Genomic DNA, 15,356 nt, shown 5'->3' with positions numbered 1-15,356 from the left:
TCTGTAAAGCGACAACATTATGCCGTTGTTTCCATTATGTATACTTCGCAACATCTTATTTGACCGCCCAGAAAGAATTCTAAGTCCCGAATTCGTAAACTTAGCAACATTGCACTTCGGCTCCAAGTGAGAGTAGCCAACTTTGAGATGGTCCTTCCACTAGACGAAAAACGCTGCGGTGAGAGGTTTTCAATTTTGCACTTTCCATGAACTTAGAAACTATAAACTGCTATTATAATACACAATCAAACAGAAATAATAAATTGGAAAAAGAACCTTGAGGAATTTTTATGATTCTGCTTGCTTGACTTGAAATTAGAGGGGTTTGAAACACCGAATAGAGTTTTCTCCACCTGGAGGATATCGCCATCAAATTTGTGGAGAAAGAAGCAAATTTGTGAGGAGTTTATGAGACATTTTATTTACAATAGCTTGCATAATATCGAACAGTTCTCAAAAAATAATATTTTTCACGACTTGACGAGAAAATGTGATTGGAACACAGGAAAAACGTAAATATGTTTTTAAGGGTATTACGTCATGAAGTTAACATAGAGCAGTTGGTTACACCCTGCTATCCTTATTTTTCGTCAAGCGTGAAATGTCGCGGGTTCAAATCCCACCCTCCTCACATATATTTTTTTTTGCTGAAGAGAGACCGTTGATATTAGAATATTTAAAAAATGAATCCGATGCACACTTGAGGGATGTCCCCCTTCTGTGCATATTTCCCCTTAGAAGTTGCAGATTTCCAGTTTTTAAAGTTAAAACTTTTTTTTTAGTTATTGTTCATATGTTGTGTTAACACACACATTGTGATTAATTCACAAATCACATATATGTATTCAGGATGCAAAATGTAATGTTATTTAAGTTATGTAATGTTTGTTCTTTACTGACACCTAAAATATTGATTATTTGACTTCGATATACTAAAACAAACATATACAGTTATGTTAAGTAGTGATGTAGTGCATTACTGTAATGAAGGAGAGTGTTTAATGAGTTCAAATTGCTAAGATTGGTAATTTTTTGTCCGACTGTTGTCAATCCCCTCACGACCATCTTACCATGCATCTAAAAATAATAGTAAATCGCCAATTAACATAAGTAAATGGTTATTGCGACGGAGGCCGATTCGATAAGAAACTACTAATAAGTATTTATATAATGAGTGACAAACAAAATATTCAAAACCTCATAATGATCGTTAATTCGTCACTGCCTTTGTATCTAAAATGTTTGTCTTCTTTGAACAGAAAGTACGAGTATCAGATATAACAAACTTTCCTCACTAACTTTGCAATATTCAATACCACCATTACAGACTTTGCTCTACGTAACTTGATTCTGCACATTCCACGTGGCATGTAACTTCCTCCTATCATCGAAACAACTTTCTCTTACTATTTCCTTTCACCTCCTGAAATACAGAGACCAATGTTAGCTTGTTAGCATGGTGGATAAACTTTACATCCAACTATAAACTCCTGATAAAAATTCTGCCTAGGTGGAGAATCGAACCTACGACCTCTCTCGTGAGAATCAAGCATGCTACCTTTCCTCCTGGTAGGTCATGTTATGATTAGCTACCAGTTTGAAGAAACCAATTCACACATAATGTCATGTCTATAATTTCCTCATGGCAAATTTCATTAGGAAAGGAATTCAGAAAAAATCGAGAAATGCTGAAAGGGAAAGATGATGTCTATTGGTGTTTGGTCATATTTTGTAAATTGTGTAAAAATTCCATGTTTTGAACAAGCAATTGTTTAGTTATGAAGTCTTTTGTTATTTGTTTAAGGTAGGAACAGGAGAGTGAAAAGGAGTAATTTGAACCAGAACCCGGTTGCCAAGAAACTTCAGTTTTTTTCCAAAGACTTTATGAAAAGAGAGTGGAAAGGCATATTCAACATATGAAATATAAAATATGTGTAAAAATAAAACAATAGAAACCCTGCAAGATAATACTAACAAACTTCAAACTATGAAAACATATTTTCGTGGTGGAAAACTGCAAGTCATTTTCGAAATATGAACTTGATGTTTCTCTGTATTAGAAAGTGGAGATATGGGTGGAGATCCCTCAGCAAGAAAAAATTAAGTAAGCCGATTCCCTCCCTCCAACTTTTTCAATGGTCATAATTAGTAATTAGGGTCCAGAAGTTGAGGAAATATCAACTTTTTTTCTGACCCTTAAAAACAATGCCAAACCTGATATCATGTCCGTTTCCCTTCAGTTAGAGCCTGAAAACACTTTCTATTTTACAATTATTTTGCATTTTTCAGCCTTTTATGGCTTTTAGTTTATTTGTCAGTATTCTTAACAGTTTTTGTTTCATTTTTTACTTATTTTTTAGGTTTATTTTTCTCCTCCCCTGTTGTTTCATGCACTTTAAATGCATTTACTAGTAAAACTTACATATTTAGATTTCTTGACATGGTCCTTTTAGCAAATTCACTATGAATCGAAAATACGGTCAATGGAAAAGCATAATATCATTCTTAACTGAAATGTTTGGCAATGGATTAAAATACTTTGTGTGAACACTACTTTGAGGTTCTTTTTCTGGACACTATTATCGCTTTAATCTGTGGTTTTAAAGTAAAATTAGTCAAAATATTAAATGAAATTATACTCTATCGTACGCGAAGCAGAACTGTATTTTCGGATGTTGGCCGACTACAGTATCGTAGAAGGCCCACTCTGAAAGGAGATGTATTGGTTGATTTGGTGTTTTAAGTCAACTTATGCACAGTAAAGCTAATTGGGACTGGACCTACAGTTTAAAGTGGTATCCGAACCACTGTGCAATGAGCCTCCAACTGATATTAAAAAGGGGACACCTTGATTAAAACATGCTGTTTAAGAACATGTATTTATGATATATTAATTCTTAATATGTGTTAACATAGCTTTTGACAGCTAAATGAAAAAGGTCTTGCCAAATATCCTGCCAATCAATGAAAAATCAAGAAGATAAGTAGAAACATTTCCGAGGTATGCATCCCATAAATATTTACAGTGATTTAATGTCATCTTATATTACATTATTATAACACTTCATACTACATAAATAACAATACAAAAAAGAATCAGGAGTGGGTGAGATTTGAACCTACGATGTTTTGTTCTTGCCGAAAAAGCAAAACAAGACGACCGCTTAACCAACTGCTCCAGGGGATTGCTAACGTGAAAGCCTGTAAAACAAGTTGATCTAAGTTGAAATAACGTTTTGCCAGAGTTCCAAACTGTGTTTCGCCACAGATCAGGGAAAAGACGCACCTTGTAGAATCGTCCAGTATTGTGCAATTTATCTTTACTGTAATTTTACCTAAAATCGAGAGAAATTTGCTTCATTGCATTGATATGTGATTTCAATTTGCTCCAGGTGGTGGAGAATAAGTTCAGTGTTTCCAACTGCACATAAATTCCCCTATTTTCTATTTCCAATTTACGATTTTTGTTTAATTGCATATTATATTACTGGTTTAGGGTTTCTAACTTCATGGAATGTGAAAGAATGAAATAAATTCACAAGAGCGTTTTCGTTTAGAAAGAAAAACTGTTGCTAAGTTGGACACTATTTGTGACCTCTGAAGCGCTATGTTGCCAAATTTACGAATTCAGGACTTTGAATTTTTTCAGGGTGGTCAATTAAGATGTTGCGAAGAGTACCTGCAGATGGCGTGAGCGTCGAAAGTCAAGCGGTCTTGCCAGCATTTCAAAACGTGCCTTTTTTTAAGATTTTTTTAACTATGCTTACCTAACCTAACCTTTCTGGAAATGGTCCATGAGGCTATCGTGAATGGTTTTTGGGGCTATCCATCAATGGTTCGTGGGGCTATCGTGAATAATTTTTGGGGCTATCTGTCAATGGGATATCGTGAATGTTTTTTTGGGGCTATCCATCAATGGTCTGTGATGACATAATGAACACGAAAGTAGGTATTTTTCAGTTAAGAAGGTTGAAACACTGCATATCCATTCCAAATCGACAAAACACAAGCACGACGCACGATGATCTTTGACAAGTGTACGCCATATTGTCTGTTACCCAAGCGGAACAAGGAAGACAAATAATGACTCGTAATATGAAAAGTTGACACTATTTTATGGAAAAAGGCATAACTTCACCTTAAAGAATCTTTCGCAATGCAGAATAGAAAAGTATCAATGCTAAAATTAAAGAGTGAGAGGTGTTCGGGCGATATCACATAATTACCGAGATATTTTCCCAGAAGAAAATATGAATTGGCGTTAAAAAGGATAAAAAACTTATACTAATCTGAGCAGATAGGCAAGTACAAATGTCAAAAATATATAAAAAAAAGAAAAAGTTATAGGTGTCTCGGGAATATCAGATTTTTACCGATACTTCCGGTATTCGTAATATATACCAAAATAAGATTTCACTTTCAGAGATAATTATTTGAAAATGAAATATTTGCAGCCTCATTTACTAAAATTCTCTTCTCACATACCTCCAAATTTGGTCATAGAACAATTGAACCTCCGTAACATGTTACTGGTCTCAAAATTAGCCAAAGTTGATTCAATGACAGTGTGTTAAATTTTGGAGAACGAGTTTACAAGACCGGACCACTCTCCAATTTCTATGAAATTTCGCCGGCTCCGGTACCCTTTTCTACACCCTCGATTTTCCGCACTCCTCAAATGTTTTCGTTACAAAAATTAGTTCTTAATAAGAAACGATGTTCCTTAATAGCACGGAAAGTAACTACGTGCTAGGAAACTTACGTTTTTCTATATTTCCATTCCTTATGTAACGTCAAAACGGTTTTGCAGTGATTTCATCATGGTGCATCTTGGATTCATGTCACAGGCGCAAGTCTGAAGATTTCGGATGATCGATTTATGTCACAGGCGCACGTCTGATTTTTTATTTTTTTCTTCTTATGATTGACTTGTGCAATGGGAACATTTGCGATTGCGATATGTTATTTGTGTGATATATTGGCGGATTGGACATTTCAGACATTGGATTTCATTTATGCGACTTCAGAAATTGGAATAATTATTTCTTTTTGGCAACTGCAGGCCATAAACGGGAGGGTTGTTTTTTCTAAATGACTTGTGGGATGGGATAATTTGCGACTTCTAATTTTTATGATGGGAAGTGAGTGGAGGGTGGTACTCTGTGGAAAAGGACAACAAGGACTTTCAACGTAGGAGTTACTTCATTTTTGGACTTACAAATTGAACTTCAACCCACAATTCAATACCTGGCCTTGGTAAAAAGAGGTAAGTTACATTCTTAGGTTTAATTTTAGCCTTCATTTTTGGCATCTTCATGTGTCAATGTGGAAAACGGTGAGAAATAGTGTTGGGGGCAGGTGACTCTGGTTAATTTCTAACATGCCTTTAAAAGAGACTCTATAGATAAAGGTGGGGCCGCGGTAGCGGTAGGGGGCGGTAAGTCAATTACCCCAGGGGCGGAGCCTGGAATTGGTGGGAAATTTGGACTCGACAATTTCAAACGACAAAATCTCAACTTTAAACGGCTGTACAGTCGTAAATACTTCTTTCCGCGCTCCATTTTTTTAATATTCACAATTAGGATCACATAATCTTCATAATGAAAGAAAAAAAAATGAAAATTCGAATGTGTAGAATAGGGTACCCGACCCATTTCGCCTGCTCACTAATTGTGAACTCCTAACCACGAATCTGCATGTAATAATTTGTGGTCGAGTATGGAAATCGAAAAAACAACAAAATAAACTATGTTTTCTTAACGTAACGTAACCCTACCATAAGAACAGTAGCTCCACGAAACACGCCATTTTCATGTTAGGCAAGACAAAGTATAGTTCTCTTACCCAAAATATTTTTTCTTTGTATTTATGCTAATGGAACCTAACCTAACCTCGTCTGACGTCAATATTCAAGGTAACAAGATTGTTGTGCATAAAGGAATGCCATTAACGAATTTAGAGGTAAATATGCGATAACGCCCGGACACCTTTAACTCATTTATTTCCTTAATTTTATCACTGGTACTTACTGTTTCTGCATTGCGGAACATTCTTTAAGGTGAAGTTATGCCTTTTTCCATAAAAAAGTGTCAACTTTTCATATTACGAGTGATTATTTGTCTTCCTTGTTCCACTTGGGTAACAGACAATATGGCATGCTCTTGTCATGGATCATCGCGCCGTGCTTGTGTTTTGTCCTTTTGGAGTGGGTATGCAGTGTTTCAACCTTCTTAACCGAAAAATACCTACTTTGTGTTCATTGGTAAATGTTTACTATCCTTCGGACACCTATAACTTCTGAGTTTCGTCAATTTTTGACATTTGTACTTACCTATCTGCTCTGCGGATCATTTTTTAACGCATATTCACATTTTTTTGATCAATTTTATCTTAAAAAAAAGTGTTTTTGTAACTGAAGAACGTACGTTTCCGCAAATGGTTTGTGGGGCTATGCGAGAATGGTGTGTGTGGCTACGCATATTTTTTTCGAAACCAATTTTTAACTATTGTAACCTATTGTGACCCTACCCAAACTAACCTTACCGGAAATGGTTCGTGGGGCAATGCGTCAATGGTTGAATTTCCGGAACGAGTTTACAATACCCGACCACTCTCCAATTTCTATGAAATTTCGCCTACTCACTAATTGTGAACTCCTAATCACGAATCTGCATGTAATAATTGGCGGTCAAGTATGGAAATCGAGAAAAAAAATGAAATAAACTATGTTTTCTTAACGTAACGTAACCCTACCATAAGAACAATAGCTCCACGGAAGACGCCATTTTCCCAACATGAAGAAATCAACAGGCAAGATAAGGTATAGTTCTCTTAGCTAAAATATTAATTTTTATTTGTATTTATGCTAATGGAACCTAACCTAACAGGCCTAACCTAACCTCGTAGGCATTCCTCGTCTGTCGTCAACAAGATTGTTGTGCGTAAAGGAAGACCATTAGCTAATTAATTGCGAAAGAAAGATGGTTCCGAATTGCTGTGTATGGACAATCACCGTGGTAAATCGCAAGGTTATTTTACAAGTTGTACACGTAAATGTACAATTTTAACAAGTGACCGCCAAATATGAACTACAGATACGTCATCAGGACACCGAAATTAGTAAGTAGGCGAAATTTTATAGAAATTGGAGAGTGGTCCGGTATTGTAAACTCATGCCGAATTTCCGCTATGAAACATTCCCACATCACACAAAACACCTTCCAGATGTTAGACAATACTACAGGAACTTATTACGGTAAGTAGTTTCTTCCGTAGAAATGAAGAAATCTGTCCGAAGGATAGTAAACTAGTACCAATTTGAGTAAGTACTTTCTCCTGTAAATTTGAAGGAATCCGTCCGGGCGATATCTCATATTTACCAATTGAGAAATAAAGATGGTTCCGAATTGCTGTGGATGGACAATGACCGTGGTAAAACGCAAGGTTATTTTACAAGTTCTACACGTAAATGTACAATTTTAACAAGTGACCGCCAAATATGAACTACAGATACGTCATCAGGACACCGAAATTAGTAAGTAGGCGAAATTTTATAGAAATTGGAGAGTAGTCCGGTATTGTAAACTCATGCCAATTTTGGGAGGATTGCGATTTACTCTAGTCTAGATAAAACGAAAACTTTCCTCACTCTAGAATTCTGCGCTGTGCTTTGAATGGTTGCCGTACGTGTCATTCACATCGACACGTACCTATTGGCACGTCATGCATTTTACCAACAGCCTTACTTAGAAATGTATGTTACTTTAAGACATAAGATAACGGCGCTATGACTGATCATGTGTATATATAAAATTCAAATAGCGAATTGAACAATCTTACAATCAACTCTGAGCGAGACTGAAAAACCGGTCACAAAACTATTATTTACAATTACTAATTGCTCGTTCAGGTTCAAGTGTCATCTTATAACAACATTCACATCATACCTAGACGCCACAGATCCTAAGCAAACATATGGGATGCAAACTTCGTGATTATAATGAAATTCTTCCTTGTAACTGCATCACAAAATGCGTACTTCACAGAGACGACAGAGAGATTTAACCTGTTCACAGACTATGAGTCAAAGGAGTGAAGATAAAGAAGACAGAAATAGAACACAGAATATATTGTCCTCACAGTCAAAGGATGTTTTCCGCGGTTACGCCCGAACTCAAAATTGTGCGATAAGGGAGATCCCACAAGTAAAGAGATTTTCGTACATTTTTCAGCTCTCGCTACCGTAACACAAAGTTGGCAAAATAATTGTGCATGGAATTTTTGTACCTAGTAGAGTGAAGTATAATATATTCATTCAAAAATATTTTTCCTAAATTGAAGATTGCGTGTTATTTTTCTTCTTCTAACGAAACATTCAACATGTAGTACTTGGCACTAGTGGTGCCAAGGTCTCCATAAGGACGACGACGAATGCTGTCTGAACAGGATTAAGTGAATTAATTTATAATATTTAATAATCATTTATTTCCGCATAACAAAAAAATGTTTACCAATACAATTAGAAGCCTTGTTCCACGACAAGCTTCGCAGCGTAAGGTTAGTGCAGTGCTGTTTTGCAAGTTACGAAATTTAGTATATGTGTAGGTAAATGATTAAAGAGTTTGTATTTATCATATTTCTTCTGAAAAGTTTTCATTTGAAAGAGTACGTATTCAATACAAACTGTAGCCTACATCTGGCGATAGAAGGTTCGAAAATTCAAGCAGTATTTTATAGGTCAACTTGAACACTGAATGCGCACGTGAATTCAGCATGACACTCTAAACGGCTCAAGTTCCATTTGTTTTATTGCGATTTCACCATGCTACGTATGCATTTTTTACGTGATTCGATCTCGATTTACGTCTGTTAACACATACTGCGGAGTTTTATCGATTACTTACTGCGTGTTTCCTTGACAATGGATTTTCACTTCCATAGACTTCTACTAGCCAACAGACATTCGAGGGTGTAGAAATAAGAACTTAATTTCATTATTGTCCCGGTACTAGTTTACTATTCGTCGGACAGATTTCTTCATTTCTACAGAAGAAACTACTTACCGTAATAAGTTCCTGTAGTATTGTCTAACATCTGGAAGGTGTTTTGTGTGATGTGGGATTGTTTCATAGCAGAAATTCAACCATTGACGCATAGCCCCACGAACCATTTCCGGTAAGGTTAGGTTAGGTGGGGTCACAATAGGTTCCAATGGTTCCCAATTTCTAGACGTTTCCGACAAATTTTAACTTTAGATTCGTGATTAGGAGGCCTCAATTAGTGACTATGTCAAATATGAAGAAAATCGGAGAGGGGTCCGGTCATCTCAAGTCATACCTTTTTGAAATAAAAGCAATGCAAATTGTCCTAGCAGAAAGGGAAACTGTTCTGATTGTTTTATGATATTTTCAAATTGTTCTAGCAGAGAGAGTAATTAAATCATGTGAAAAATGCATACACAGCATAATGAAATTGCAATAAAACAAAAGGAAATTGAGCCTCCCAAGAAATATTAAGCCAGTATCACACGGCAGTTAATTGGGTCTTCACTTCCCGACCCACCTCAGACTCAAAACTACCATAAGTTTTTTACATGTTTAATTCACGAAGGCAGCAAAAGGAGTCTTACACGATCCTTAAAATCGCATCTTTAAAAATGGAGACTGCACAAACATGGTATACCACTTCACAAGTTTAGATGCTAATAACAGCTGAAGATAAGGGAAAATAATGTTTTCTCTTAAAAGAATAGGAGAATAACCGTTGACACTGTTGAAAAATGGATCACATGTAACCCGTGGCAGTGAATGTGAGTATATAACATATGTTATTTCAAGTTGATATACCACTTTACAGACACACTAGCACAAAGTTGCAAAACCTGTATATCACGATAGAAGTTACATCTTCTAATTAAACCCTTCTCGTCCGGTTTTGAAATATATTTCCCAATATGAACTAGTCAAATACATAATCTTCACAACATTCAAAGTGTGAAAATTGTGGTGTTTACATTAAGTTACCATATTATATTTATATTTCATTGATACTTCTTTGCTCCTAAAATACTTATTGTGCAATTTACTTTGAAGTCCATGAAAAACTAATTACAATTCATAATTTATGTATATCATTACAATACTAGCAGATTTATTTACTGCAGTGCTACACACAGCACAGTCTATCTGCATACAGCCAACGTACTATAGAGTACATACATACGTATTTGGCCAGTGTGCTCCTCAATTCTGATTGGTAGTTCTATGGTATTAACGATGAATTTAAAGACTGTTTCTATCTGTCGGGAACTGAATAAGAGAAAGCTCTCACACGATCGTTAAGTAAGGAAGCTAGAAGTCGATCGCGAAGTGAAGACATACTTAAGTGCCGTGTGAGACTGGCTTTATGCTATGGTATTTTTATACACCCCAGTTCAGAGAACCATGCTCATAGGTAATTTTGATTATAAAAATACACATAAAAAGCAAGCCCCTGTGCCATGAAGGCAATACTGAATGTAAGAGGTAGGGTCTTGCACAGTCTCGCACAGCCAGATTGGAGCAGTGTGATGAGAACCATGCTCCATGCCCATGGACAAGCACATGGGGAGTTTCACTGTTGCAAGAACATCGAGTTCTGGGTTTGTAAGTCCCAGTGAGTGCATGCGTGGTTCCATTGTGTTCAGTGTCATTATTAGGGCTCGGAAGTTGAGGAAAAAGATGAGGACAACATAATACATGTTCATTTTGGGTCATTGTAGGCCAGAAAAAGGTGGGTTTAATTTGTCCTTTTTTTTGCCTTTTTCGGCATTTTTTGGCTTATTGGTCCTTTTTTTAATTTGAACCATTCCTGAAACGAGAGAAAAACATTTTTGTACGACTGAAGCAGGTACAGTACAAGGTCCATTAACCGTAACTTGTCTGGAAAGTGGCAACTTTATCTTGTTTTGAAGCTTTCAGTTTTTTCGCACTGTGCGCTCCATACTACCAGAATTTTTTATTCATTAAATATGTAATTAAAACTGAAGTTATTAATTAATTTGGATCACATTTATACGTCCTTTTTACCATTTTTAGGTCCTTTTTTAAAAATATTTTTAGGTCTTTTTTTTGGCAATTTATAGGTCTTCAACTTCTGAGCCCTATTATTTTAATGTAAAGAGGTAGAAATTCTGCTTCATATAAGTAAATACAGAAGCTAACTTATCCAATCTAAAGCACTTGTATTTTACTAGTGTGCTACAAGGACTCATAAAATATGTCCCCACAGTCAAGTACTAAAGTAAATGTCATTAAATTATGGAATTGGGATCACCTTTCTTTGCAAAGTATGATTTAATGGTTTTATACATCAATGAATAACAAAATTAATTGTTTTGAGAGAAGTGTTACATTTTGTATATTAAATGTAAACATTAAGTTGCAACATAAAATAATATCTCATATATATATTTACTTTTTCCATTGCTAACAGTTTGCATCTTGGTACAACGTGAGTAAAGATGTAGCAATTAAGATGTTTCCTGACTTTATTGATATATCTATGGTAATTGAGATAATTTAGTGTTACTTGATTGTGTTTTGTTACTGCTTATCATTGACTTAAAAAATAAATAGCATTTTCTCTAATTACTGTTATACTAATAATCCAGATGCCAATGTTACCATATTAATTTTGATCATGTAAGCAGATCTCTTTATAACAAATAGAAAAATCTTTTTGCCCATAAGCAAGAAAATCATGCATATTTAAATCATAATACTTCCTTATTTGGCAGTAATAACTGAAAAGAACTTAATATAGTTCAACAGGTAATGATATTAAGTGTTGGTTTAGTTTATGTATGTTTGTGTGTGTGTGGCTGTTAGCATGCATGTTCACAGAAACTAGACATAGTTTCATAGTTAATAACTTCTATGCAAAAGCAGTACTATTTGAGAAGCTTACGTACATCTCCACCAAGATGAGAAAAAGCCTGACAAACTAAAGTGAATTTGTTTTCTTCTCTCACTTTGTCCTTATGCCAGAATGCCCCCGTGCTGCAATATTTATAACTTCCCTCCCTAGTTTTTTTGTCAAAAAAATCAACAACATTAAATATTACATTTCTACTTTCACTTTGTATGTTTTTTCCCCTTCAGTATGATTCAAACATTTGGCATTGAATAAAAGTCTTAACGGTGTGTTGAAAGTCATACATTTGACAATACAAGGGCAGGAATTACATGGCAAGTAGCTGATTGCATTGTCCACGTGCCCTCTGACAATGCCAGAGTTTTTCTAATTTCTTGGTGGACCTGTTTCACACTTAATACAAGGGCTGTTCAAAAAGAAACCAAACTTTTACAAAATTGATAAAATGGTAATATTAACCAGCTATTTGGACCTGTTGCCTTTAAAGTACTCCCCTCCACTGTGCACACACCGCTCCCAACACTAGTTTTGGAATGGCCTGTAGGTCCCTTAGCAAATTCTGCTTGACTACTTCTATTGTCTGGAAACCGTGACTTTTGAGGGTTGATTTCAACTTGGGGAAGAGGAAGAAGTCTGCTGGTGCCAAATCAGGGAGAGTAGACCAGTTGTGGAACAGCAGGTGTCTGGTGTTTTGCCAAAAACTCCTGGACAACGAGTGAGGAATAAACACTTGCATTATCCTGATGAACCATACAGGACTTGTTCTGCCACATCTTTGGCATATTGCCCCCCCACCTTTGCTCGTAATAGTTGCATGACATTAACGTAGGATGCTGAATTCACTGTAGAAGCATGTGGCACAAATTTCAAATCGACGATCTCCTGCCAGTCGAAGAACACGTCGCTTTAACATGGCATCTACTCATTTGTCATTCTCAATGGAGGTTTGTCTCAAACATTCCTTGCCATAGGCTTCATGTAACATGCCATATGTCTCTTTGAAAGTTTTCTGCAATTTCACTCAGAATTTCACACATGCTCGCTGCTCTTCTAGTTCCTTCATGATAGGGTAACTGAAAATCGCCGGGGGCACTCAACGAGACCTACTGCATTGCTGCGGTTTGCAACAGCTTTATAACTAAGTTATAACTAAGAACACAGCTAGGCACCACCACTGCCAGTTCTCTTCAATGAATTTCTATACAAACTTTGCACAAAGAGTTCGGTTTTCTTTTGAACAGGCCTTGTATATATTATTTTTTAAAAGCCACTGAGTTACTTTCTGCTGAAAATTTTCTTGCAAAAAAATTGACACACAATTGGTGATTATTTATTGGAATGAAAGATATATACGATTTTCTGGTGTTTAATTTATGTTTCTGTTACGTAATATATTTATATTATTACAACACAAATGATGGAACAAGGAGTCAGCTTTGCTTTAATGATCATTCATTTTATTCTCTCTATATATTGATATACCTGAAACTCTTTCTCTTATTAAACAATGACTTCTTTCTGGCTTGACTACCATGTTCCAAATTCAGGCTGGCTTCTTGGCTTCTGGCTCCCTCTAGTCTCTCGTGATGTTGCAATCTCTCGGTGTGGCCTCGTTAATCAGCGTCAATGGTGTCGAAGATGAAGTGGTGTTGATTTACCATCTCCAGGGGTATTTATCCCTCTGAATTTTATTTTATCTGAATTTTATTTTATCACCTCCAGCTGTTCACCTGGGATACCCCTGGTGTTGGTGGAAAGTTAGTGGAAGTGCACTCACCACTGGTAAGGGCCATTGCCTTGATGACTGTGCAGAACTGAGTGGAAATTTCTTATTACTCGGTTCTGCATCTGGTAGAATTTGGGTGAATGAGCGTTCAACCGGCAAGCTTCAGAGCGATATTTTAAGAAATGGAGATTTCTATTTTTGTGCTCCCAATTTCTTCATCAATATATTTTATTTGTGTTTCTTTTTTACCATTGCTTACAACGATAGTATAACGTAAATAATAATTTTTGTTGTCACCCTCTGTGACAACTACAGGTCTTGTGTTCCAATCCTGGATAAAGCATCTATTCTCCATCTATTTAATCGTTCAACCTTACTGAACAGTTAACCTACAGATATAGAAAAGTAATGTAAAATTATAAAAATTACAATTACTATACTTTTCGCTCTTCAGAAGCAATTGTTTCTGAAAACTGAAATGGCTGTTTTGTAATATAAATTTGTAATGTATACTTGTAATTTATTAATTGTTTGTTTTATTTGGTTTTTCCATTACAGAAGGCATTGTCTTCTTTCTTCACATCAACCAAGAGCAGCTATGCTACTGAAGCATCCTTTGAAACAAAGGTTTGTATTTATAGGCTTAAGAAACAAGAACAAGCAACTTATACTTCTTAAGAAAAAAATATATAATAAACACTTACGTGAGTGAGTATCATTGTTAAAACAATCTTTAAAACGACGTTTCGCAGAGCTACGCTCTGCTTCTTCAGGTTTCTTTCAATCAGCACATAGAATACTTCGTCACGTAAACAAATCCAGGATTGGGTAAAATGGTTTTGGATTAAAAGACGTAAAATTACATGACTGTTATAAATGCCTTAAGGGCTTGACAACACTTCTAGAGGAGCTGTGTTCCCATCCTACCTACAGAATGCAAAAAGGATGGACAGGGATGAGAAGACCGTGTGACATTCCTTTCTGGTGTTCACCACTGGATCACTACGTCACGGTAGCTACCCAATCTCCCTGTGCGGTGGAGTTATGAGACTCTCCTTAATGTTATGCTACACTGAGCATTCTCAGGACGTACGATTAGGAAAAGAAATAGCTTCTTGCCAATTTACAAGTTTAATAACACAATTTACCTTTAAACAAAAACTGCATAATAACAGAAAGATATTCACAAATACAAACACATTTCAATTAAGCTGTGGCTTTTCCTTTATAACAGTGATTTTCACAAATTGAACATCATCTCACGCAACTCAACTTACTTTTTCCTTTTTCATGCACTGTTGTCCCGGCAACGAAATCAATAAAAGATTAGACAGTTCTACAAATATTTATAAACCGGAAATGACTTCCGCTTCCGTTATTGCGTGTAACAAATATACAGCAAAAATTACAAATTTAAATCAACACAAACAACAGTATTGAAACTAACATATAAATCAAACACATTTCTGTGAAATTAACGGAAAACAAATAAAATATGGCCAAAATAAACAAGGCGTATCAAGCATATATAGGGTAATATGTTCATGTAATAAAGAATACATAGACAAACTGGTAGGAACATGGGAATACACTGGGATGAGCATGACAAGGACATAAAGGAACTAGTACCGAAAACGGGGCTAACCAAGCATGTTATAGAAAAGAAACATAAAATTAGAAAAAGAGAAGTGGTAAAGATAGTTTTTAAACAACCCGA

The 15,356-nt window shown here is 35.8% G+C and overlaps 2 protein-coding genes across 4 annotated transcripts in view; one reads left to right on the top strand and one right to left on the bottom strand.

Annotated features, from left to right (window-relative positions):
* Window positions 1-8,083, bottom strand: part of LOC145988815 (uncharacterized) — a 39,048-nt gene extending 30,965 nt beyond the window's left edge. For both annotated transcript variants that reach the window (XM_083124020.1, XM_083124021.1), the window contains exon 1: window positions 7,947-8,083. The gene's annotated coding sequence lies outside the window, so the exon portion shown is untranslated. The remainder of the gene's footprint in view (window positions 1-7,946) is intronic.
* A 302-nt stretch (window positions 8,084-8,385) lies between these two features.
* Window positions 8,386-15,356, top strand: part of LOC145988816 (pyruvate dehydrogenase E1 component subunit alpha, mitochondrial-like) — a 33,667-nt gene continuing 26,696 nt past the window's right edge. The window contains exons 1-3 of one of the 2 annotated variants that reach the window (XM_083124022.1): window positions 8,386-8,556; window positions 11,473-11,490; window positions 14,198-14,266. In XM_083124022.1, coding sequence (XP_082980148.1) covers window positions 8,503-8,556; window positions 11,473-11,490; window positions 14,198-14,266 — 141 coding nt within the window. In that variant the 5' untranslated portion in view covers window positions 8,386-8,502. The remainder of the gene's footprint in view (window positions 8,557-11,472; window positions 11,491-14,197; window positions 14,267-15,356) is intronic. The other variant, XM_083124023.1, reaches the window with a different exon arrangement.

Source organism: Lepisma saccharinum, chromosome 6 (assembly GCF_977018435.1).
Source record: "Lepisma saccharinum chromosome 6, izLepSacc3.1, whole genome shotgun sequence".
Classification (NCBI taxonomy): domain Eukaryota; kingdom Metazoa; phylum Arthropoda; class Insecta; order Zygentoma; family Lepismatidae; genus Lepisma; species Lepisma saccharinum.
The sequence above is the reverse complement of the archived record's forward strand: the minus strand, read 5'-3'. Positions and strand labels throughout refer to the sequence as shown.